The following is a 26,917-nucleotide window of genomic DNA, read 5'->3' on the forward strand; positions in this document are numbered from 1 at the left end:
AGATTTTATTTTATGACCATGGGATTCCCTTATGAAGAGATTAAACTCATGACATCTGCTGTAGCTCGCCAGCAGTAGATTCAATCATCACTGTATGATGGGACACACAGCCTAGCCGCTAAATGAGACTGTAAAAATCATTACTGTTAAATAAATCATGTTCTGTTGTGCACATTTCATGTAAGTAGTCATCTCTGTCCATTGCATGGTTTGTTGCACAATACAAGAATATTTCATATCCTGGGTTTCATGTTTGATGGACTCTGTGAGAGCCGCCATCGACATCGTGTACTAACTTTTTTCACAACCAGGTCGGGAATAACGTTGATGTTGGTGTTTACGTTTTACTGGGCATGCCCCATTGACTATTCTGGTTGATTATAGCGGTGCATGTAGAGACGCGAAATTTGAATATTCCTTTCCATGTATACCACAGCTTTCGGAAAGGTCATTCGGAAAGACAAAAACTCCTCATGTAAACGTGGCTATTGTTGCTGTTTTTTTGAGGGTCGAAATATTCATTCATTAATTCATTTTCTACCTCATATGGGAGCCTATCCCAGCTGTCTTCAGGTAGGAGGAGGGGTACACCCTGGACTGGTGGCCAGCCAATCACAGGGCACATATAGACAAACAACCATTCACACTCACATTCATACCTATGGACAATCTGGAGTCGCCAATTAACCTAGCATGTTTTTGGAATGTGGGAGGAAACCGGAGTACCCGGAACATGCAAACTCCACACAGAGATGGCTGAGGGTGGAATCGAACTTGGGTCACCTAGCTGCGAGGCATGTGTGCTAACCACTCGACCACCGTGCAGCCCAGAGTCGAAAAATAATGCTTCGATTTATGCTTTCTTCTGCAGACCAGAACGACCGTGAAGAAGCTGGCAGTTGCTCCGAAGTGGAAGAATTATGGTCTGAGAATCTTTGGATTCCTTCACCCTTACAGAGATGGTAAGCAGGTCATCTTATTATCGAATCTCTTTTCAGTCACTGTGGGCCTTAGCGCCAGTGTCCTTCAAATGAATATAGACCATCTTAACATCCCTCAAATTCCAAGGGGTTGGAGATCACTGCTAAAGCCGATGCACATTTTATTAGGACGGACATCTTGTATGCTAATCTCCCTCCAGTGTCCTAAAACACACTTTCTGATGGTGTTACTATGGCAACAGAATAGCATCAACACTCTGGGAGACAAATGGAAGAACCTTAGTTGTTAATTACATTACCTTCCAGTTTGGTTTTTGGCTGTAAAAACATATCCGCTTAAAAATGTGAATATTGTATTTTTTAAGTCGCTCCGGAGTATGAATCGCACAAGGGCAAAAATGCATAATTTGGTAGAAAAAGTCGCACTGGAATATAAGTTGCATTTTTTGCGGGTAATTTATTTTGTATGTGACTAAATTAAATTAAATTAAATTAAATTAAATTAAATTAAATTAAATTAAATTAAATTAAATTAAATTAAATTAAATTAAATTAAATTAAATTAAATTAAATTAAATTGAAAACAACTTTGAACTATATTATGAAAGCAGGAAGTGAACAAATGTAACAGTTACTGATTGTAAAAGTACCAGACGGAGGGGTAGGATTTAATAAGCTTTGCTTCTTCCTACTCCTTTTGGACATGTGGAACTGTGAACTGATTATGGGATGCACTCAATTGTAATCTGATGCATGTTCAAATGAAATAAAACCATTACTATGATCAGTGGTAGGAAATAACGTTGCTGTGCTCTTTGTGATATCAATGCACCCAGGAAAGATGTTTGGGTAATGCTTACAAAATGACCAAAATATTGGTCATATATATATAATTTTGGTCTGCTATCGAGAACTCACAAAAAAGGGAAACATGTTCTTGTCTCACATCAGGATTGTGGATGATGGACGTGGAAAATTACAACTTTTTTTTTTTTTTTACAAATTTTTTTCTTGCGATGTCCCGCTTTCAGAAAAATATATATTCATAAGAATAGTTACTCATGTGCAAAATAAACTACCATAAATGACCAATATTACGATTTTTCTTCTCAGGGGATTTCCAGTTCTCTGTATCATCTGATGATAATTCAGAGTTCTGGCTCAGTCCTGACGAAAGCCCCCTCAACGCCCGGATGCTGGCCTTTGTGGGGCAGGTAAGGAATAAACTGGCAACTAAAGATTTAAGTACATATGTGTTTGTATTTGTTACTATTTTTGATGCTCTGCAGGCTTGATAATGATTTGATATTTAGACTCAAACTCAGGATGTGTGGACACAATGCAGATACGGGAAATAACTCGTCTAGCAGCTGCTGTTTGGTTGAACAGAAAACATGCATAATGGAATATCATCTGTTGTGTCAGTACTTGAGTACACACCATAAACAGGAAGGGCACTGAACATTTAACCTTTGATTTCCTTAATAATCTCACATTCACCTCACACCAAAAAGACCTCAAACACTCATTTTTTCATGAACCGTCTTTCCTTTTCCATGTCGCGTCAGACATCCATAAAAAATTATGCCAATCAAATTCATTAACGAAGTCTCCCGAGTAAGATGTTCTGAATAAATTCACAAAGAAAGCGATGCTTGAGGTCAAACTGCCACATAAGAAAGGCTTTACCCGAGTGTGTTTGAGAGTTTAAAGGTCCAGCTGTAGAACGGTCTCGATTCCAACAAGATGTGACAGTCACCAGGTTTTTGCCGGAACGGAGATTAATTAGTCAGCAGTGAATATTGATGTGGCATTTAACAGTGGTGAAATATGATGGAGGTAGCTACGTGCTGTCGGATGGCCTTGTTTCGTATCCTTTCTTCAGAGACTCATTGCCTTCCCAAATAAATGTCTGGATCCACGCACGTGTTGTCATAATGTGACCCATTTGCCTTTTACTATTATAAAAAAAGATATAAGTCTTTCAAGAAAATGTTTGTTTTGTTATTGAATTAAGACATTTTGGAAAATCCATGTACTCTCACTAGGCCAATCCATTCATGCTCCAGTGGGAGTGGACTGATCCGTGCCCATTGGCCCATTGGAAGAGGTGGGCCAGGGTACGACACTGTTCCATCTACATGTGTAGTGACTGTAATGTGACAAGCAAAAAAGCCAAAGCCTGAATGTTCAGTGTGAGTGCAGACCAGCAGGGGACGGAGATATGGGGAACCAAGGCCAGGACCAAGTCCAGCACAGCATGGATGAACTAGTTGGAGCACAGCCTTATATTGTACACACGTTTTTATCCCTCATATTCACAATGCAGCGACCCTGCTTTAATTTTTCTTTTTAGGGATGTTAATATCAATATTCAATTAATATCACAATTATTAATAGAATTTTTATATAATAATAACAATAATAATAATCATCATAATCATAATTCATTCATTTTCTCCCGCTTTTTCCTCACAAGGGTCGAGTGGGTGCTGGAGCCTATCCCAGCTGTCTTCAGGCGAGAGGCGGGGTACACCCTGGACTGGTGGCCAGCCAATCACAGGGCACATATAGACAAACAACCATTCACACTCACATTCATACCTATGGACAATTTGGAGTCGCTAATTAACCTAGCTTGTTTTTGGAATGTGGGAGGAAACCGGAGTACCCGGAACATGCAAACTCCACACAGAGATGGCCGAGGGTGGAATCGAACTCAGGTCTCCTAGCTGTGAGGCCTCTGTGCTAACCAATTAATCCACCGTGCAGCCCAGGGTCGAAATAATGCTTCGATTTATGCTTTCTGGGAGGAAACCGGAGTACCCGGAGAAAACCCACACATGCACGGGGAGAACATGCAAACTCCACACAGAGATGGCCGAGGGTGGAATCGAACTAATAATCATAATAATAATCATAAATAATAATCGTAATTAATAATAATCATAAATAATGATAATAATAATAATAATAATATACACTTCTCATCCGATGCCGATATTACAGCCTTGACAACACAAAATGCAGTCTTTATTTTGAAACATTAAGGGATATAAAAATCCATACCTATATGGCTCTGTGTTAAAAGTTAATTGACGTCTATCAGTCTGGAAAAGGTTTTAAAGCTTTGGGACACCAGCAAACCACAGTGAGAGTCGTTATCTTCAATTGGTGAAAAAACTGAACAGTGGTGAACCTTGTTAGGATTTGCCGGCGAATCAAAATTACCTCAAGAGCGCAGTGACGACTCACCCAAAAGGTCACAAAAGACCCCCCAACAATATCCAAAGAACCTCACTTGCTAAGGCTGGTGTTCATGAGTCATGATTCCAAAAGAAAGAGATGATGTTGATGTTGATGATTCCCAAGCTGAACTTTTTGGAACGTGTGTTCCCATTTATATTTGCCGTAATGTCGCAGTTCACAAAAAGGCCATCATACCAACAGTAAAACTCGGTGGTGGTAGTCTGATGGTCTAGGGCTGTTTTGCAAAATTGTTTTGGAAGATAAAGTGAACCATGAATTCTGCTGCCTGCCAGAAAACGTGTTGATGATTCCCAAGCCGTTTGGGAAAATACTCTTTGGTCTGACCAGACAAAAGCTGAACTTTATGGAAGGTGTGTTCCCATTTATATTTGCCGTAATGTCGCAGTTCACAAAAAGGCAATCATACCAACAGTAAAACTTGGTGGTGGTAGTCTGATGGTTTTGCAAGATTGTTTTGGAAGATAAAGTGAACCATAAATTCTGCTGCCTACCAGAAAACCCTGAAGTACCGTAGCCGCCCATCCGGTTGAATCGAACTTGGGTTCTGCATTAAGCCAATGATGTAAACCACACCAGCGGGTCGTCCTCTAAATGGCTGGAAAAGCAAAAGTCCTGACCTAAATCCTTTCAAGGTGCTGTGGCATGACCTTAAAAACGTCATTTCATGCTCCATGCTCGAAAATTCCTAATTGCAAGTGAATCTGAAATGCTTGATTGCAGTTGTCGCTGCTAAGGGTGGCAGTGACTTTTCCACACACGTGTTGTCATTGACTAATTTGAACTTTTTTGGATGATCTGAAACTTTTTACCAGTGACAAAAAAAAAAAACACTTGTTCACACCACTGCATAGGCCGTATCTGGAGAGTTAGCCATTTATATATTCATGCTGCAACGTTTCTCCGCCTCAAAAAGATGCACGAGTTCTGCTGATGTTCTGGTTTTCTTCGTTACTATCTGTCAAAATCCTTCATCGTGCACAGAAGGTGTGCTGATTCTTGGCAGAAACCAACAGCGTCTTGCAAGTTACGCATGTTTTAATGATGATTCCTCTAAAGCAGGAAAAAAAAAAAACTCTCAGAAGAGATCCTGATGCTCTACTTTCTGCAGTTGTCACTGCCACTAGTGAGCTCATCAAAACATCATAAAAACTTAAGAGTAGCCTTGGAGAGTTAAAGTTTTCCAGTACATGCTCAAGTCAATTTCTGTATGCACAATAAAACACATTTTGTCAAGAGACAAGCATCGGTATTAACAAAGAAAGCAGTTTGAAATCATGTGGGTTGTGAATAACTTTAACCAATAATGATGTGCACTGAGGAATTTGTAATATATTTAAGTTGCTATTCTTGCATGCTTGCAAGCATTAAAGTAAAATGCCAGAAACGCATATATAGATCACAACACTGAGGTAGTAAAATAGTACTTTTTCACTTTCCAGAATTATCTATCCATTTCCAACAAGGATACAGATTGTCATTGGACGTGTGTTCCTCAGATAGAACAGCGTTGCTGTGTAATGGATAGTAAGCACAATGTTTCTGTAATTCCCAGCATGCAACGAGGCATACTCTCTCCTCTGTATTGCTTCCATGAGTCATATTCCCTGCTCGGCTGCTTCTGTATGGACCATCCATCTCATCCGTGTGTCCTGGATTGTGTCTTGCAGCTGGGTACAGAATGGACCGCTCCGGGGGAGTTCAGCAAGTTCAGGTCCCAGTGCTCCAAGTCTGTACAGTAAGTACCTGTGACATTCATACTTTTGAAAAAAAAAAAAAAGGAGTTTGGTCTCTCTAAAATGAACCTCAACCAACTCTACATTTCTTAAAATGATGCAGCAGAAAGCCAACAGACTAGTTTGCTACATAGAGCTGCAAAAAAGGCCAGTAAGGATAATTCATAATGCCGCCTACAGAGAACATACTAACTCCTTATTTCTAAAATCACAAATACTTCAACTTGCTGATAGACGTCCACCAGTCCACCAGTGAAGGAAAATAAATTTCTCTTCACAAGAGATGAAAATATGAGCTGGAAACCTCATATTACAAATATACAACATAAGGTGGCCAGAAATATTTCAATATTGAACAAAGCAAAATTTGTTCTCAATCAGAAATCACTCCACACTCTTTATTGCTCTCTGGTTCTACCATATCTTACTTATTGTGTGGAAATATGGGATAATAACTATAAAAGCAATCTTCACTCGCTAAATGTACTGCAAAAAAGGCCAGTCAGGATAATTCATAATGCCGCCTACAAAGAACATACAAACTCCTTATTTCTAAAATCACAAATACTTCAACTTGCTGATATAGTTCATCTTCAAACAGCTAAAATAATGCATAAGGCTAAAAATAACCAATTAGCTAAAAACGTCATCCAATACTTCTCTACAAGAGATGCTCATATCACCTCGTACTCCGGTACGCCGGTACTGGACAAAAAATAAAAAAAATTAAAAAAAACAATTAATTTAAATTAAACTATATTATGAAAGCAGGAAGTGAACAAATGTTGAACAAATGAAAAAAATTAAATAAAACATAAAAATAAAAATTAATAAAAAATAAAAATGTATTAAAAAGAAAATACAACTTAAAACTTAAACTATATTATGAAAGCAGGAAGTGAACAAATGTAACAGTTACTGATTGTAAAAGTACCCGATGGAGGGGCAGGATTTAATAAGCTTTGCTTCTTCCTACTCCTTTTGGACATGTGGAACTGGGAACTGATTATGGGATGCACTCAATTGTAATCGGATGCAAGTTGAAATGAAATAAAACCATTACCATTACCATTACATACAATATTGTACCAGACTGAGAGACTTGCTTGCATCATTTCAGTAAATTGAATGTGTCAAGCTACATTAGGACTTTCCTTTACAGTATGTCAGTGCTTCTCAAATCTTGGGCATGGTTATGTGTCCAGAGGGCATAAGAAGCGGTAGAACTTTCAGTATATTGTTTTTATTCATGCTTGGATGATGTTTGTGCAAGCAAGTCGTGTAATGGTTTAATAAATAAATATTATCAGGTTCTCAATAGCAATTGTGGAAAAAAAAAGGTCTCCCGGGACAGGGCGTGACAGAAAATAATTGGGAAGCACTGCTCTCTGTTAAAGTGGTGATGTGGAACATGAGCACACTAGTTGATAATAGAATACGGTTTCCGAATAGCCTTCAGTGTAAGCATATGGGAGGAAATTGTTTCCACGCCGTTTCCATGTGTGTCTTTTTTTCTTTAATGCAAATATCATTTTATCATGCGGTGTCAGTGAGCAGCGTCGTTATAGCAGAAATGAATGTATTAATTATCCTACCTTTGTATTCCATTCAAACCATCCGCAACACTTTTGAAGCTTTGAACTGCGCTCGGTTTGTACATAAAAAGAATTGTTTTGTACTCGACTGGATAATGCAGTAATACACTGAAAGCACTATCGTGGCTTAACCTCCTTTTTTTCATAAATAAATGCCACTGTGCATGCGTTTCTATTTTGCATATGTGGGGCATGTTTTTGTTATCAAATTGACTGTTCTCGTAGAGATGACACGTTCTATCAACAGTATGACCCTCTGCTCTTCATCTTCAGTCTCATTCTTCAATACCACCCAGAGTGTAATGTGATTCATAATAAATTAATAAATAAATAAATTATATATTAGAATTGTATATTAGAATTATATATTATAATATATATAATTATATAATATATATATTTTATAGATATATATAATATATTATATTATTATACATTATAATATATAATAAAAATATAAACTATATTTTGTCTTTTATATATTATATATTTATATATAAATAAAAATATATAATAATTAATAAACAAATTATATTATAGCAAATAAATTAATAAATAAATTATACTATAATAAATAAATTAATAAATAAATTATACTATAATAAATAAATAAATAAATAATTAATAATAAATAATTCATAATGAAACGGCTGTGAAAATATGGTTTTCCAGGCTGCAGGTCATGGTAGAAGGTGACTTAGGTCTTTCTGAATGCTGCAACGTATTACATGCTGAAGGGGAAGTGCTTCAAAGCGACCGTGAAAATGGATGTGAGCATAATTAGGCAAAATCTTGTTTGATGTTCTTCTTTGTGGGCGTACGTACAGTATTGGTTCTTTTTTTTTTTCTACAGTCACTACAAGTATGCTTTTTATTTTGAGTTTGGAATATTTATGTACAGATAACAGAGTTTTGCCTTTGCTGTCTCCGACCCAAGTGCTCAGCTTTGCATCTTAAAGGGGTTGGAAAAGGTCAACGACATTATGTAATAAGGTCATGGACAGATGTTGAGTCACTCGCTCGTCTTTCAAAGGGCAAAGACCATGCCAGCATTCAGCACGGCCATTAGTGGCTGATTAGCTACAACCCTGGCATCTAATGTTTTAAATAGTATTTAATAAGAAGACAATATTGTGACACATGACAAATGCAAAATAGAGATGAAGTGCAAAAAAAATCCAAGGGGCTTTGAGGACATTGATGGGAACGTGTCATGCCCGACAACAACACAGATCGTAAAGGTTAATTGCTTCCAGACCCGACCGTTATAAGTTAATTTCCAAAAAGTACTTATCAATGGAATATTTTCATAGCTAGAGCTTGGAAAACCTAAGGAATAACACACAGGTTGCAACATCGCCTCTATTCCATTCATTTTCAATGGGACCTACATCCCGTGTCACAGTCCAGCTAAGCGACACACGGAATTTCTGCACGCGAAAGCTAGCACAAGCTAACTTTTGACGCGATTCCAGAAATGTTTCAATTTTTTTTGTTTTGTCACTTTAAAAGCATAATTTTTCTTTAGTCATTTTGTGCTGAGTCGCCTAACAAACACAGGAAAACGCTACAGCAGCAAGCTATGCAGTTTGGGGAAGGTTTATGTTAGCATGTGTGTTTATGTTTGTCACTTTGAAACGTTTATCCGAAAAAATCTTGATGAAGTATCTTGTTTTGTCACTTTTAAAGCGTCATTTTTTTTTTGTCATTTTGTGCTGAGTCGCCTAACAAACACAGGAAAATGCCACAGCAGCAAGCTATGCAGTTTGGGGAAGGTTTATGTTAGCATGTGTGTTTATGTTTGTCACTTTGAAACGTTTACCTGAAAAAATCTTGATGGAGTATCTTGTTTTGTCACTTTAAAAGTGTCTTTTATTTTTTTTTGTCAATTTGGGCTGAGTCGCCTAACAAACACAGAAAAACGCCACAGCAGCAAGCTATGCAGTTTGGGGAAGGTTTATGATCGCATGTGTGTTTATGTTTGTCACTTTGAAACGTTTATCCAAAAAAAATCTTGGAGTATCTTGTTTTGTCACTTTAAAAGCGTCATTTTTTTTTTGTCATTTTGTGCTGAGTCGCCTAACAAACACAGGAAAACGCCACAGCAGCAAGCTATGCAGTTTGGGGAAGGTTTATGTTCGCATGTGTGTTTATGTTTGTCACTTTGAAACGTTTATCCAAAAAAAATCTTGATGGAATATCTTGTTTTGTCACTTTAAAAGCGTATTTTTTTTAAGTCATTTTGTGCTGAGTCGCCTAACAAACACAGGAAAACGCCACAGCAGCAAGCTATGCAGTTTGGGGAAGGTTTATGTTAGCATGTGTGTTTATGTTTGTCACTTTGAAACGTTTATCCGAAAAAATCTTGATGGAGTATCTTGTTTTGTCACTTTAAAAGCGTCTTTTATTTTTTTTGTCAATTTGGGCTGAGTCGCCTAACAAACACAGAAAAACGCCACAGCAGCAAGCTATGCAGTTTGGGGAAGGTTTATGTTAGCATGTGTGTTTATGTTTGTCACTTTGAAACGTTCACCTGAAAAAATCTTGATGGAGTATCTTGTTTTGTCACTTTAAAAGCGTCATTTTTTTTTTTAAATCATTTTGTGCTGAGTCGCCTAACAAACACAGAAAAACGCCACAGCAGCAAGCTATGCAGTTTGGGGAAGGTTTATGATCGCATGTGTGTTTATGTTTGTCACTTTGAAACGTTTACCTGAAAAAATCTTGATGGAGTATCTTGTTTTGTCACTTTAAAAGTGTCTTTTTTTTTTTGTCAATTTGGGCTGAGTCACCTAACAAACACAGGAAAACGCCACAGCAACAAGCTATGCAGTTTGGGGAAGGTTTATGTTAGCATGTGTGTTTATGTTTGTCACTTTGAAACGTTTATCCGAAAAAATCTTGATGGAGTATCTTGTTTTGTTACTTTAAAAGTGTCATTTTTTTAGAGTCATTTTGTGCTGAGTCACCTAACAAACACAGGAAAACGCCACAGCAACAAGCTGTGCAGTTTGGGGAAGGTTTATGTTAGCATGTGTGTTTATGTTTGTCACTTTGAAACATTTATCCGAAAAAATCTTGATGGAGTATCTTGTTTTGTCACTTAAAAAGCGTTTTTTTTGGGGGGGGGTCATTTTGTGCTGAGTCGCCTGGGGAGCAACATGTTCATCAAATCGCCACATGGCTTTTTTACATTGAGACCACGCTGATAGATGATGCCTTCATTAACTGTCGGGGACCACGCTGGGAAGGTTCCATCTATGTCAGAAAGCTTTAAATATTAAACAAAGCTCTCCTTTAAAATGTAAATTCTTCCATTTTTATTAGTTATAATATTGTTCTGAGCGTAACGGAGTCACAGGTTGTATGGTCATCATCCAGTTTCCCAATTTTCATCCAATTTTATTCATTTATGTGCTCATGAAGCTGAAAATTGGTGATATAACAATAAAGTCTCGACTTCTGAGAGTTCTCTGTTTATGTGCGTTTGTAGAATTAAAATTTTCATACCCCTTAAAAAAAACAAAACAAAAAAAAAAACCCATCAGCCTCCATAACTTTGATGCCGGATTGACTGTTGCTTAGTTCAGGTTCTTTTTCCAAAGGTGTTTGTTGCATTTATTCTCTCATCACTTGCATCATTGCCTTCCTGCACTTCACATTTTCAAAACTATTGGTAGCTATCCAGAAAACAAATATTTCATCATATGTTTTGCTTTATTATTATTTTTTTCTGTACTGATTTCGGATTTTGTCATGCTTTAAATTTGTTATCACTGTGTGGTGTTAAAATGCCACTCATGTAGATCGAAAGGAAAAGTCTTTTTCTAAATGAGAAGTCAAATTAATGCAGCCAATTTCCACTCTTCCTGTAGGCTGGAACTCTACGTTCGGCGCCTTTGAGGCTCTGGTCTCTGTTATGTTCCACAGTCTTAATCAAAGTTTCCTTTGTGTGTGCTGTCGTCCTATATCAGTATGACATTGGCAGATTTAATTAGCTTAAGAGAAGTGGAGCCGAACCGGTCATGGTGGAACACAGACGAGACTAGACGAGTATTGCAATGCTTACTTTTTTCCTCGTCTCGTGCTTTAGTGTGTTTATTTATGTGTCTCGGATCATCGGAGCTGCACAACAAACTGTAGTTAAGTGAACAGTGACTAATGGCTGCTGTAGGCCTGAATCATACTGTCAGGGAATGAAACATAGCGCTGTTGAGGGCTTCACTGGAAACCATTCACTCACCTGTCAGAAGTCTCACTCATGCCACACACACACACACACACACACATATTGTACCATGTGAGTAAACAAATACATGGTAATCCCGCGTTTATCGTGGTTCCAGATCTGACTGCGATAGGCGAATTTGTGCAAAGTCATAATTTTATTTCATTTGAACATGCATCAGATTACAATTGAGTGCATCCCATAATTAGTTCCCAGTTCCACATGTCCAAAAGGAGTAGGAAGAAGCAAAGCTTATTAAATCCTACCCCTCCATCTGGTACTTTTACAATCAGTAACTGTTACATTTGTTCACTTCCTGCTTTCCTAATATAATTTAAGTTTTAAGTTGTATTTTCTTTTTAATTAATTTTTATTTATTTTATGTTTTATTTAATTTTTTGTCACGTACCGAAGTACAAGGTGATATGACTATACAAGGACGTAATGGGTTCCTGAAAGTCAGGAAGTGTTCCGTCAGGTGCACCTTCGATTCTACATAAGCATCACCATGCAATGCTGATCTTAAAACTGAATAAACCCCTTCACAATGCAATCCAACCCAGCCAAGAAGGATGACCTTGGACACAGTCCTGCGTCACCTCGCAACACGTTACCTTCCTGGCGAAAACAAATGGTCTGGTACTTGGTACTTTTACAATCAGTAACTGTTACATTTGTTCACTTCCTGCTTTCCTAATATAGTTTAAGTTTTTTTTTTTCGTTTCTTTTCTTTTTGAATTTTATTTTTGTCACTTACCAAAGTACGAAGTGATATGACCATACAACAACATTTGGCTACGAGTAGGATATGGGTTTTACAATATTAATTCTCGACCGGTTGGGACTTTTTATACACTACCGCTCAAAAGTTTGACATTTTTTGGCCAGTCTGAGATGTTTCTTTTTCTTGGCAATCCTGCCATGAAGTCCAGCATCCTGAAGTCATCGCTTCACTGTTGATACTGACACTGAAACTACACACTCTCAGATATGTGTCTTCTTGTACGGTTGTGCAGTGTTTTTCTGTCCTTGTTAGACCCAGTTTGTGCCGCTCTCTGAAGGGAATAGTTAACAGCATGGTAAGATATTTTAGTTTTAGTTTAAATTTATTAGATGGGTTTTCTAATAATCTTGGCAATCCTGCCGTGAAGTCCAGCATCCTGAAGTCATCGCTTCACTGTTGATACTGACACTGAAACTACACACTCTCAGATATGTGTCTTCTTGCACGGTTGTGCAGCGTTTTTCTGTCCTTGTTAGACCCAGTTTGTGCCGCTCTGTGAAGGGAGTAGTTAACAGCATGGTAAGAGATTTTAGTTTTAGTTTAGATTTATTAGATGTGTTTTCTAATAATCTTGGCAATCCTGCCATGAAGTCCAGCATCCTGAAGTCATCGCTTCACTGTTGATACTGACACTGAAACTACACACTCTCAGATATGTGTCTTCTTGTACGGTTGTGCAGTGTTTTTCTGTCCTTGTTAGACCCAGTTTGTGCTGCTCTGTGAAGGGAGTAGTTAACAGCATGGTAAGAAATTTTAGTTTTAGTTTAGATTTTTAGATGGCTTTTCTAATAATCTATTAGCCTTATAAAATGATGAACTTGGATTAGCAGCCATACCAGGAGATTGATGCAGAGGACTGACAGTTGTTGATAGTAGGCCTCTATGCGAAAATGTCGATCGTTCTTTTAAAATCATCTGATTAATTTTAATTGTGAATTGGTTAAAAATGTTTGTGAAATGGAGAAAAAAGTTTGTGAAATGAGTGAAAATGTGGGGTTTTTTTGGAAAACAAAGAAATTTACAAGTGATCCCAAACTTATTAAGCGTTTGTGTATATGGAGGTGCTGATTTGCATCAAAACCTGCATATTAACAAGGTTTTATATCTTTCTGTAGCAGGCAAGCACAAGTAAATGTGTGTCAAACTGATTAATCGGGGTCTTGTTTCAACGTAAATGTTAGTCATTCATCTTAACAAGACCTTTTATAATCATTCCATGCTTCTAACCTTGTGGGGACAGTTGTGGGGAAGGTGGCTAATTTATATGCTATCATGATTGCGCACCAGAGCAGAAAGCAAGGTAGGATTTGTGGAAAAGTCTTTCCAGAAGTGTGTTTAGAAGTTGTGTATATTTTCTTCCGTTGTCATTTCATGTAGATGTACTGGCAATGCCCTGCATAGTACGGTTTTCCATCAAGTCCTCATTGTGTGTCTGTAAATCGGGCTTCCTTTGCAGTGAATGGTGTTGAGATATGATGGTAATTGCATTTTGGGTAGTGAATTTAGAATAAGAGTGCGATGCAGCGCACACGCATCAGACAAATTTGGCAGTAATCTGTCTCACTGGTTTAGATTATGCAGATGACCTCAAACAATGCGGCTACGGAGTTACTTTCAGTGAATCCATAAAATGCACTTCTTTTTTTTTTTTTTTTATTTAGCATTTGTGAACTGTTTGAAAAGTTGAATTTCCAAACAACTCATCTTTGTGGATCTAGGCGCCTGCTCCTTTGCTCATTCCTGTGAAGTTATAGCTTGGCGGTGCCTGCTAGGTGTTGTGACAGCGGTGTCACAGGTGACACTTTAGCAGCCAGATGAGGAACCCAGATAACCCAAATATTATCTCTGTTCCCTGACACCTTTTTTGAAGCCTCGGGCTGTATAAACAGCACCAGGAGGATTGACATGACGCCGTGGTTGCATACTATAACGTCACATTTGATATTCAATTTATGCAACTTGGTAGGATTTGATGGACAATTGGTAATGGTAATGGTAATGGTAATGGTAATGGTAATGGTAATGGTAATGGTTTTATTTCATTTGAACATGCATCAGATTACAATTGAGTGCATCCCATAATCAGTTCACAGTTCCACATGTCCAAAAGGAGTAGGAAGAAGCAAATCTTATTAAATCCTACCCCTCCATCTGGTACTTTTACAATCAGTAACTGTTACATTTGATCACTTCCTGCTTTCCTAATATAATTTAAGTTTTAAGTTGTATTTTTTAAATTTTTTTGTTTTTGTTTTTTTTGTCACATAGCGAAGTACAAGGTGATTTGACGATCCAAGGACATAATGGGTACTATATTAACTGTCAATATAGTAATATTGTACAAGAGATCTGTGTTGCCATTCTAGCAACATGGCTGCTACATTTGTTCACTTCCTGCTTTCATAATTTATTTTTATTTTTATTTTTATTTTTATTTTTATTTTTATTTTTATTTTTATTTTTATTTTTATTTTTATTTTTATTTTTATTTTTATTTTTATTTTTATTTTTATTTTTATTTTTATTTTTATTTTTATTTTTATTGATTTGATTCCACATACTGAAATGCTATGGCTTTTTAACGTAGTCCTAGCATAGAAGTGTTTCAAATGTACTTCTTCCCTGAGATCATATTTCTCCTCTCTTGTAGAGAAGTATTGGATGACATTTCTAAGTAATTTGTTATTTTTAGCCTTATGCATTATTTTAGCTGTTTGAAGATGAACTATATCAGCAAGTTGAAGTATTTGTGATTTTAGAAATAAGGAGTTAGTATGTTCTCTGTAGGCGCCATTATGAATTATCCTTACTGACCTTTTTTGCAGTACATTTAGCGAGTGAAGATTGCTTTTATAGTTATTACCCCATATTTCCACACAATAAGAAGATCGAAGATCTGGAGGAATATTTTGAAAAAAATATTACAAAGTGATGCGCTCAAGGCTGTGTGATAAAAAAAAAAAAAAGTGTGATATTTTCGACACACATTTGCAAACAAGGGTGATTTTGCATGTTCCTACTCAAGGAGTGAAATCGAAAAAAAACGGAAGCTGACCTTTGACAGTGGCGTGCTGAGTCGGAACATGGATGAGCGTTCCAAGGTTATCTGTGATGTTGCAGCTGGCATTTTAAGAGAGTTCCAAAACTGGGGGAAATGACATTTACGCCTTCGCCTCCCTGTGTGCTTGTGTGTGTCCGTGCACACGCTCTCAGCAGTCCTGGCGCTGTCCTTCTGTTGAATTATCTGTGCGTTTCCTCTTCTATCATCTTCTTGTGTCTCTATTGTTTATTCCCATACTTACTGCAAAGGTGGAGCTTCTCACCACACAGGTCGTTTAATAGAAATTCTCCTTATGTCGACGATCGTTGGATAAAGCGCTTTAAGGCCAGTCTATGAGAAAACAGTGAGAAAAACATAAAAGTAACCAGTGAGTATTCTACTCTGTATCTGTATCTGGATAGCACAATTTGGTACCTGAATATTTCATCATAGGAATACTGATGGAGGATGTTAGCACTGCTGCATCAATCAAGGCGGTTCTGGGTTCAAATCTCGGCCCTGATAAAAAATGTAACCATTCAATATGGTTGAAAAGACTATATTTTGGGAAATGTTACAAATGTTTTACAGACAGTACCGAGTGAAGAAATATGTGTTGAAGGACATCGGACATATTGCATTTTATTCCGCCACCACAAATATGTGGTCCAGCAGACACCTTACATTAGTTTAAGAATAACTGCATGTGTTTTTTTTGTTTTCTAACAATCCAATTCTCAAAAAATGTCATCAATAATATCAATTAGCGATAATAATTTGTAGGACAATTATCGTCCAGAATTTTTTTTTATCATAACAGTCCTACTCAAACCATATATTCTGTCTTAATTGTTTGTTTGTGATAAGTTCAAGCCTAAAGTTCAACTACTATAACTCTCAACTCTAAATGTATTTATAACTTTTAGCTATTCGAAGCAATTGTTTGGACAGCGTCTGGATTAGAATGAAACCATCATTTTCGATTGACTCTTCTATTCCGCTTTCTGCTCTACGGCCTTCACTCAATGCCGTCGCTTTATAAATGATGAGAGCCCGCTGACACATGTGAGAGACGGTGTGTGTTGGCTTGTGTGCAATCAGATTATTCACTTGATGTGCATCTCTTGAGCTGTGAAAGACTGTGTGACGTCTGGTTGGCAGCAGCGCATGAGCTTCACCGCACATTAACACAGCTTATTCCGGCCAGACGGGATCAGAGATGTTAATGATGGCGGCACACAAATGACATGTTGCATTACTGGAAATATCTTTTATGTACCGTTATGGAGTATTCAAACACACCTGGTGCTCTTTAATTACATCAGTGAAAAATTAACAGCAGCAATTGAACTTACAGTCTGTGAAAATGACATATGCCATATGTAGTCTTATTACATGTCATTACAAGAGTCAAGTCCGAATGACACATCGACCCCCCACAATTCATATTTTGGGACAAAAAATTTAAAAATTAAAAAATGTAAAAAAAAAAAAAAATTATTAGGAAAGCAGGAAGTGAACAAATGTAACAGTTACTGATTGTAAAAGTACCAGATGGAGGGGTAGGATTTAATAAGCTTTGCTTCTTCCTACTCCTTTTGGACATTACCATTACCATATCTTCTGCTATAAATAGTAGTTTTGGTTTAAATAATAACTTACCATATTTTCTGGACTATAAGTCGCTCCGGAGTATAAGTCGCACAAGGCCAAAAATGCATAATTAGGTAGAAAAAAAACATCCATAAGTCGCACTGGAGTATAAGCCGTGTTTTTTGCGGGTAATTTATTTTACTACTTGACCAAAACATTAATAAAAGAATATAGAACAGGCTGAATACGTAGGTGTAAGATATGCTAACACAATGGTTATTAAGCTACACAAAAAATAAACATGAACAGAAAAGGTGTCCAGGTATAAATCGCTCTGGAGTATAAGTCGCAGGAACAGCCAACCTATAAAAAAAGTGCCAGTTATAGTCCGGAAAATACGCTAATTGTGTCATCATTTTTCTTTCTTTTAATAAAATCCAGAAAAATTTTCACGTTTTAGATGGCGATTAATCATGATTATTATTTTTTAAACATGATTAATCAAGTAAACATTTTAATCATTTGGCAGTCTTAGTTATAGGACCTTTTTCCTAAAAAAAAAGTGCCCCCAATAGAAATACTATTAGTAGCCTGATAATATTCATTAATTTATCTGTACAAACCACAGTATGCTTTGCTGGCAACAGTTCTGCATACAATCACCTTAGTGACTTATAGTTCAGAAAATACGGTAAATAGAAGATGAATCGGTCTTATAGAAGAACTTTTCTTAGCAGTGACCTTGATGCAAAGTCAAGCAGCACTTGGCCACGATAACAAGCTCTTATTGCAACCTGGTGATGAGCAACAAACACAGGATGACATCTTTATGCTGCATTAGAGGAAAAAGTTATTGACGGTAATTATGTTGTAATACTGTATTTGGATTCTTGGATACTTTGGAATGTAGTAGATAGAGGTACCAGTAGAGAATGTTAAAAGACACAAATCTGGAGACAAGATCCATGAGACGAGGACTAGGGCGACATGAAGGGAGGAGAGGCGATATGTGGAGGCTGCAGGGGAGAACAGCGTGAAAGCTCTCTGATGGATTAAAGGGATGCATGAGAAATGGAGTGGGGGGCGCGGGGGGGTGACTATGAGGGGAATAGAAGTGAAGTTTGTGCATCTCCTTGGGGCAGCTCTAAACACTGCGATCATTAATGTTGTGGAGAGGAGGCGGCGAAATCGGGCAGAGGTGGCAGTCAGATAGCATTAATTAGAAACTGAGCTGCAAAACGAAAATGAGGAAATTGCTGAGGCCGGAGGATACTTTGGGGATGTACTGACGGAGAACGAGGGAAAGACAGCTGGTGCATTGTGGTTTGTTTTGGGTTTGGTTTTTTTTTTGGCGGGGCCTAAAGTATATCATCACCACTTTCGTCTGTTGTGCTCTGTCTGCTCTTCTGTTCTTGTTTCGTGATGCATTTTGTTATGGAACAAAGAGCTTCCGTGGCCCGAGCACAGATTTTTATATCTTCGACAGTCGGAGTCCAGCAGCTGTCTTGGAAATGTTTGTCTCTCAGCTGAAAAAGCCGACATCCACACTTCCAGATACAATCACCCCTTACAATAGCGCTTGCTAGCTTTGACAGCTAGCGGCCGTGTCGAGTCCTTGCAGCATAAGAGTTATGCAATGTGTTATATAGGTCACTAGGGGCAATTTTACCAACTGTAAATATTCAATTTATTGAATGGGACTTGTTGTGCTTTTCCACTTTTCTGACCCACAAATGTAGTAAGAATGTTATATTATTGTGTCAAATGATGCCAAAGTTTCAGATAATGAGGTTTGCACATTCGGAACCGAGCCCTGAAATAAAATAAAAGTTAGTTTTCAAAGGGCGTTGCAAAACTGTTGCGTCCTCACGCCCAACTTCGGAGCTCAACAGCACAAACAGTGCGTCTGACAAAGTGTATCCGACAATGAGTGCCTCTCATGGATGCAAGCCCACACGTTCGGCTTCTACTGAGCTCCACCGCTCTGAGTTCATACACGCTAAGTCAGGGTTCTTCAGCCAGTGGACCGTGAGCTAAATTAGCTCTCCAAAGACTTTATTTGTTCATTATCAACTCCTATACCCACTATACTAGAAAGTGGGTTTGTAATTAGGAAGCACTTTGGGCGTGTGACCAATCATAGCAGAGTGGGCGTGCCCGGAGGTGGAATAAATTCAAACAGAAACACAAATGTAGAACGTTTTCTGTGCAGGTTATTGTGTGCAGCTGCTCTATAGGAGTCCACAATTCAATACAAAGGAGCGAAAAATCGGCATAATATTAACATTGAATCCTGTGTTGCGGAAATTCATATTTTGATTTCAGTTCTGGAACCAATTAACCGCACATAAACTGATGGCTGCCATATTTGGTTCTGTCTGCCATGTCCCAGTTTACATGATCTCTAACTGAGAGTGGAATGAAGAGGATGAAGAGGATGCCACATGCTAATAGCTAACAGTTAGTGGCAGAAGCCAGCTGGTCAAATGGGTAGCGTAGCATTAGCGTAGCATTTTGAGACTGGTACACTGGAAGAAAGACACTAATAATATTTACTTCTCGTAACATTTTACACAACAATATTCAAATTAGGGCTGCACAGTGGTCAAGTGGTTAGCACGCAGACCTCACAGCTAGGAGACCCGAGTTCAATTCCACACTCGGCCATCTCTGTGTGGAGTTTGCATGTTCTCCCTGAAAAATACAAAAAAAACATGCTAGGCTAATTGGCAACTCCAAATTGTCCATAGGTATGAATGTGAGTGTGAATGGTTGTTTGTCTATATGTGCCCTGTGATTGGCTGGCCACCATTCCAGGGTGTACCCCGCCTCTCGCTCGAAGACAGCTGGGATAGGCTCCAGCACCCCCAGCTACCCTTGTGAGGAAAAGCGGTAGAAAATGAATGAATGAATGAATATTCTAATTTGGGCTGCACAGCGGTCGAGTGGTTAGCACGCAGACCTCACAGCTAGGAGACCCGAGTTCAATTCCACCCTCCGCCATCTCTGTGTGGAGTTTGCATGTTCTCCCTGAAACATACAAAAAAAAACATGCTAGGCTAATTGGCAACTCCAAATTGTCCATAGGTATGAATGTGAGTGTGAATGGTTGTTTGTCTATATGTGCCCTGTGATTGGCTGGCCACCAGTCCGGGGTGTACCTCACCTGGGATAGGCTCCAGCACCCCCAGCGACCCTTGTGAGGAAAAGCGGTTGAAAATGAATGAATGAATGAATATTCGAATTAGAGCTACACAGTGGGCGAGTGGTTAGCACGCAGACCTCACAGATAGGAGACCCGAGTTCAATTCCACCCTCGGCCATCTCTGTGTGGAGTTTGCATGTTCTCCCTGAAACATACAAAAAAAACATGCTAGGCTAACTGACAACTCCAAATTGTCTATAGGTATGAATGTGAGTGTGAATGGTTGTTTGGAAAAAATATCAATATGGAAAAAAGAATAATAGAAACAAGCCAGCACTTGAAAGGTGCTATCTCAAAGCTTCCAAGTAGAAATGTGTGGAATAGAGTATATCGAGAAAATGCAAACTGCAAATTAGTCAGGCAATTAGACTTTTTGTTCCGTGTCCTCTTTTCATCCATGGTCACATGCGAACAGCCATTATCTTCCTCCACTGCCTTTCATTTGCCCTTCACTTGTTCTTTTGTGTGTCACAGAGCTCTGAAGCTAATTGTCAAGGCACAAAAAGTATTATAACAATTATTTCTTTGTTTTCTAGCGTTCCTCTGCTGTTCCCTCTTCCTTTCATCTTTCTTCCCACTCATTTCCGTGTGTCTTCATTCTATTCATCCCGAGCTCGCTGCATCATCCATCACAAGGAGACGAGTACAGCCAGCTCGCACACTCACGTTGCCCTTCCTATATGGTGTACTCTATTTTGTTTTGCACCCTCATTTTTCATCTTTGGGTTCTAACTGTGATATCGGCTTTCCGCATAGTGGGTTTTTTTTCTGTTTTGTTTTTTGTAAGACTTTGCCCAATCCTCACACTAAATAATAGACACCTATTTAAGGTGGCAGATAAAACTTAACTTAAAAAACTTTGATTTGCGACAAAAATAATTAAAATTAAAATTAAATTAAATTAAATTAAATTAAATTAAATTAAATTAAATTAAATTAAATTAAATTAAATTAAATTAAATTAAATTAAATTAAATTAAATTAAGAAAGCAGGAAGTGAACAAATGTAACAGTTACTGATTGTAAAAGTGCCAGATGGAGGGGTAGGATTTAATAAGCTTTGCTTCTTCCTACTCTTTTTGGACATGTGGAACTGTGAACTGATTATGTGATGCATTCAATTGTAATCTGATGCATGTTGAAATGAAATAAATCATTCCCATTACATGACAAATGAAATAATGTATTCATACGACATTGTTGCTGACGTTTGCTCGGGTTTACCTGATGGGGAGCATTCTAATTACTCACTTTTGACATTTTCAATAATGTCCTTTTCTATCTGATCGCACGTGAAGTGAAAGGAATTATAATATTTATTTGTTAAAATATTCCACAGCTCATATGCTCGCAGCGTTCAGTAGACAGAGTATGGAGGAATCATTTAGAAAAGGTCAGTCGGGGTTCCCGGAGCTGAAAATGGTACTTGTGTTGGCAGAATGGCGTCTCAACAGCCACTCTGAGGGATGAGCGGTATTCATGAGTGGCTAACCTCTATGATTTATTACAGAATGGTGGCAATACCGTATGTGCGTATGGTGTTACCTTCCAGGACCACCAGCAAATAGCAACATTCATTCATTCATTTTCTACCGCTTATCCTCACGAGGGTCACGGGGGTGCTGGAGCCTATCCCAGCTGTCTTCGGGCGAGAGGCGGGGTACACCCTGGACTGCTGGCCAGCCAATCACAGGGCACATATAGACAAACAACCATTCACACTCACATTCATACCTATGGACAATTTGGAGTCGCTAATTAACCTAGCATGTTTTTGGAATGTGGGAGGAAACCGGAGTACCCGGAGAAAACCCATGCATGCACGGGGAGAACATGCAAACTCCACACAGATATGGCAGAGAGTGGAATTGAACCCTGGTCCCCTAGCTGTGAGGTCTGTGTGCTAAGCACTTGACTGCCGTGCAGCCCAAATAGCAACATTTTTAGCAAAAAAAAAATATTTTTTTAGACACAGAGCCTGCTGCTCGCTTGACGTTCTCTGATTTTGAAACAGCATTTGCAATAAAAATCACTGTTGGAATTATGACATTCCCCTTCTCTCTTCAATTGCCATTGTTAACTCACGACACAATCCAGGTTTAATCCCTGAATATACATATGGTATATTCTATGTTTGGCTGCACGGTTTGCACGCAGGTCTCACAGCTAGGACACTCAAGTTCGATTCCATCTTTCACCTGTGCGGAGTTTGCATGTTCTCCCCGTGCATTTGTGGGTTTTCTCCGGGTACTCCGGTTTCCTCCCACATTCCAAAAACATGCTAGGTTAATTAGCGACTCCAAATTGTCCATAGGTATGAATGTGAGTGTGAATGGTTGTTTGTCTATATGTGCCCTGTGATTGGCTGGCCACCAGTCCAGGGTGTACCCCGCCTCTCGCCTGAAGACAGCTGGGATAGGCTCCAGCAACCCCCTCGACCCTCGTGAGGAAAAGCGGTAGTAAATGAATGAATGAATGAATATTGATTATTTTGATATTCAAATTTGATATTGGCTGCACGGTGGTCGAGTGGTTAGCGCACAGGCCTCACAGCTAGGACACCCAAGTTCAATTCCACTCTCAGCCATCTCTGTGTGGAGTGTGCATGTTCTCCCTGTTCTATTTGTGCCCTGTGATTGGCTGGCAACCAGTCCAGGGTGTACCCCGCCTCTCGCCCGAAGACAGCTGGGATAGGCTCCAGCACACCGGCGACCCTGGTGAGGATAAGCGGTAGAAAATGAATGAAAAGTCTTCTATTCCAGTGTTCTAGTGTTGCTAGGCTAGTAGGGCATTGCCTCACTGCTGCATTCTGTTTGTAAACTAAGACGATGTTTTCTCTGAGGAAGATTTGTGTATATTTTATCAAATAAGTAAAAAAACAAACAATCTGTCTCTCTTTCCTCAGTCTGATGTCATCCAGACGATACTACTTTGAGATTCTGCACAAGCAGGATGACAAGGGTTCCGATCACGTGGAGGTTGGGGTGAGTGTACCTAAGATTCATTTATCTACATTTGGCTTCAGGCGTCTTTTCCTCATCGCATATGACACTCGCCTTGCCATGCGTTTGCTTAGTAAATGTGCTCTTAGCTCTCAGTGACACTTTCCTGTGAAGGAATGTGGAACTAAATGATGTTTGGTTTGGAAAACAGCTCCCACCTCTCCGTTGATCTTTGTTTGTTGTCATCTGGTAACAACCTTTTGAAATGATGAGCACGTCTCCTGGCTAGTTGTTTTTTTTCCTCTCTCTGTATCATCGTCTACCTATAGTGTTCATTTTTCTATTTGCTCCAGCTCCCCCCTCTGCCTCTGCACCATTTCTCCAGCAGTGGTGGTGTTCTTGCACCTCAGGCAAAAGCTTAGAGATGAGAGGTTCTTCATTTCATGTTAAAGTTTCAAATACCCGAGTCCCGTGTGCTCGGACTTTGAGTGGGAGGGTGCATGACGATGATGAAAAGAGATCACCGCTGTGTGTCTGTGGAAGGAATATTTTGACCAGCCTCGGGTTATCGCTATGGTGACTGGTTTTACTGGAGATGCTTCCTTCTCCCACACAGCTTCAATGTCATTTTTATGCTTCCTTTATTTATCATTTGGTAATGGTAATGGTTAATGGTAATGGTAATGGTAATGGTAATGGTTTTATTTCATTTGAACATGCATCAGATTACAATTGAGTGCATCACATAATCAGTTCCCAGTTCCACATGTCCAAAAGGAGTAGGAAGAAGCAAAGCTTATTAAATCCTACCTACAATCAGTAACTGTTACATTTGTTCACTTCCTGCTTTCATAATATATTTTAATTTTAATTTTATTTTATTTTATTTTATTTTATTTTATTTTATTTTATTTTATTTTATTTTATTTTATTTTATTTTATTTTATTTTATTTTATTTTATTTTATTTTATTTTATTTTATTTTATTTTATTTTATTTTATTTTATTTTATTGTTTTAATTTTAATTTTAGTTTAGCTTAATTTTAATTTTAATTTTAATTTTAATTTTAATTTTAATTTTAATTTTAATTTTAATTTTAATTTTAATTTTAATTTTAATTTTAATTTTAATTTTAATTTTAATTTTAATTTTAATTTTAATTTTAATTTTAATTTTAATTTTAATTGCTCATATCACCTTGTACTTTGGTATGTGACAAAAATAAAATAAAATAAAATAAATTAAATTAAATTCAGGAAGTGAACAAATGTGAACAAATGTGAACTGATTATGTGATGCACTCAATTGTAATCTGATGCATGTTCAAATGAAATAAAATCATTACCATTACCATTACCATTACCATTACCATTACCATTGTTTCAGCATGGAAAAAAGGGGGTTAAATAATTTTTAATCCAGGGTTGTACCCCACCTCTTGCCAAAAGTCGGCTGGGATAGGCTCCAACATACCCCCATGACCCTAATAAGCATAAGCGGTTTAGAAAATGGCTAGAATTTTAGATGATAAAATGGCTATTCATATGTTATAATTAGATAATTATGCAACGGCTGGGAAATCCAATGGAAGCAATGTTGACCTCCAAAAAATAATTTCAGTGTGAGCATCCACGTGCTTGAATGGGCTAAAATTTGGTACTTAAGTGCCTTATGTCAACTTTTATTGTGTTATGTTATGACTTGCTTTTTCCAAGCCGCGCTGTTGGGTGTTATCTGCTATTTATTGGAATAAAGATAAAAATAAGCCTTCTAATACGAATCGCCTGCCTGCCATCTATGAAACCATCAAAGTGGTTTATACTCGTCGAAACAATTTAGTGAAAGTTATAAAGGTCATGCAGCAAATCACGATCATCGTGTGTGTGCGTTGCACTTGTTATTACAGCCCTCTTGTGAGATTTAACAGGGGATATATTTCACACCTCTACAAAAACAGCAGATTTATTGCGACTGGCTCACAACAGCATAAGCAGAGGCCTCACATAAATCCACATAAAGGCAGAGTCTGGATTCACAGCTTTTCCCTCTGTGTTGTATTCCAGGCTCTGATTGTGCGGTCAAAGGTGGGCTGTTCCTGCGGGAGTGTGTTTGTGTTGCAGCGCTCGTAGTAAAGAAGAAAGAATACACAGACTTACCTTTGAAATGAAAATGAAAGCAATGTTCTTTCTGGGCTGGCTCATTTTGTTTATTTTGTGTGAAGAAATTGCTGCGCGGTGGACGAGTGGTTAGCGCGCAGACCTCACAGGTAGAAGACCCGAGTTTGAATCCACCCTCGGCCATATCTGTGTGGAGTTTGCATGTTCTCCCCGTGCATGTGTGGGTTTTCTCCGGGTAATATATATATGTAAATATACTGTGTATATTATGTGTATTACAAGGTTGCACGGTGAACAAGTGGTTAGCGCGCAGACTTCACAGCTAGGAGACCCGAGTTTGATTCCACCCTCGGCCATCTCGATGTGGAGTTTGCATGTTCTCCCCGTGCATTGTGGGTTTTCTCCGGGTAATATATATATGTAAATATACTGTGTATATTATTATATATTATGTATATTACAAGGTTGCACGGTGAACAAGTGGTTAGCGCGCAGACCTCACAGCTAGGAGACCCGAGTTTGATTCCACCCTCGGCCATCTCTGTGTGGAGTTTGCATGTTCTCCCCGTGCATTGTGGGTTTTCTCCGGGTTATCCGGTTTCCTCCCACATTCCAAAAACATGCTAGGTGTTTATCCTTTTAGGTCCTCCACACTGGGGGCTGTGTCGGGTCTGCTGATGAGGGTGCTGTCCTTGGGTCCCTTCGACCCGGCCGGCTGGGGGTTTCCTCCCTTTAACGTGGGGGTCAGGTTCCCTGATGGCACGGCCTGCGGCTCCTCCCAGTGTCTAAGTATTGTCTATATGTGCCCTGTGATTGGCTGTCCAGGGTGTACCCCGCCTCTCGCCCGAAGACAGCTGGGATAGGCTCCATCAGAAAATGAATGAATGAATGAAATTAGGAGAAAAGATGCGATAAGCAGCAGGTTCGGGATACATTGCATCTTCCCTAAAGGAACGGAAAGAGTGCGTCGTGTGGAGCAGCAGGCCCATGAATGAGGAGCTTGTTGTTCAGTTCGGATGAGTAAGCAACTTAGCAAAGCTGCACTGTGACAAAACCTCTCCATTACTTCAGTCGGCATTGGAAATGTTGCGTCAAATCCCAGCAGCACTATTTCTATCTTCGTGCTTCTCTCCATTAAAGCTGGTTTGTGCTGTTTTTCTATGAAATACAAAACAGGGTTTTGTATACTCGTGTAAAAAGTTTCTCTCCTAGACTTTTTGGGAAAATACTGAGATGTGTGATATATTGTTTGTGTTGGAAGGTTCTCACTAAAAAGGGTTACAATTATATAAAAAATGATTTGCAATGCACTCTGAATCAGTTAATCGGGGATCGATTGTCTATTTCTGCTAAGGCCGAAAGGTCGAGCCTTATTAACATTGTATTAATTTTTTTTTTAACCTTTATTTACCCAGGCAAGCAATTTTTTCATCTTTAAGACACACGGCCCGCGGGCCAAATGTGGCC

General features: G+C 38.5%; 1 protein-coding gene across 2 annotated transcripts in view; it reads left to right on the forward strand.

Annotated features, from left to right (window-relative positions):
• The window catches only part of b4galnt4a (beta-1,4-N-acetyl-galactosaminyl transferase 4a), a 148,453-nt gene that overhangs the window by 102,311 nt on the left and 19,225 nt on the right, over nucleotides 1–26,917 (forward strand). For both annotated transcript variants that reach the window (XM_078793182.1, XM_078793167.1), the window contains exons 5-8: nucleotides 872–962; nucleotides 2,055–2,155; nucleotides 5,879–5,946; nucleotides 23,295–23,373. In XM_078793182.1, coding sequence (XP_078649308.1) covers nucleotides 872–962; nucleotides 2,055–2,155; nucleotides 5,879–5,946; nucleotides 23,295–23,373 — 339 coding nt within the window. The remainder of the gene's footprint in view (nucleotides 1–871; nucleotides 963–2,054; nucleotides 2,156–5,878; nucleotides 5,947–23,294; nucleotides 23,374–26,917) is intronic.

Source organism: Doryrhamphus excisus, linkage group LG1 (assembly GCF_037039965.1).
Source record: "Doryrhamphus excisus strain RoL-2023G ecotype Guam linkage group LG1, RoL_Dexc_Guam_v1.1, whole genome shotgun sequence".
In the NCBI taxonomy this organism is placed as follows: domain Eukaryota; kingdom Metazoa; phylum Chordata; class Actinopteri; order Syngnathiformes; family Syngnathidae; genus Doryrhamphus; species Doryrhamphus excisus.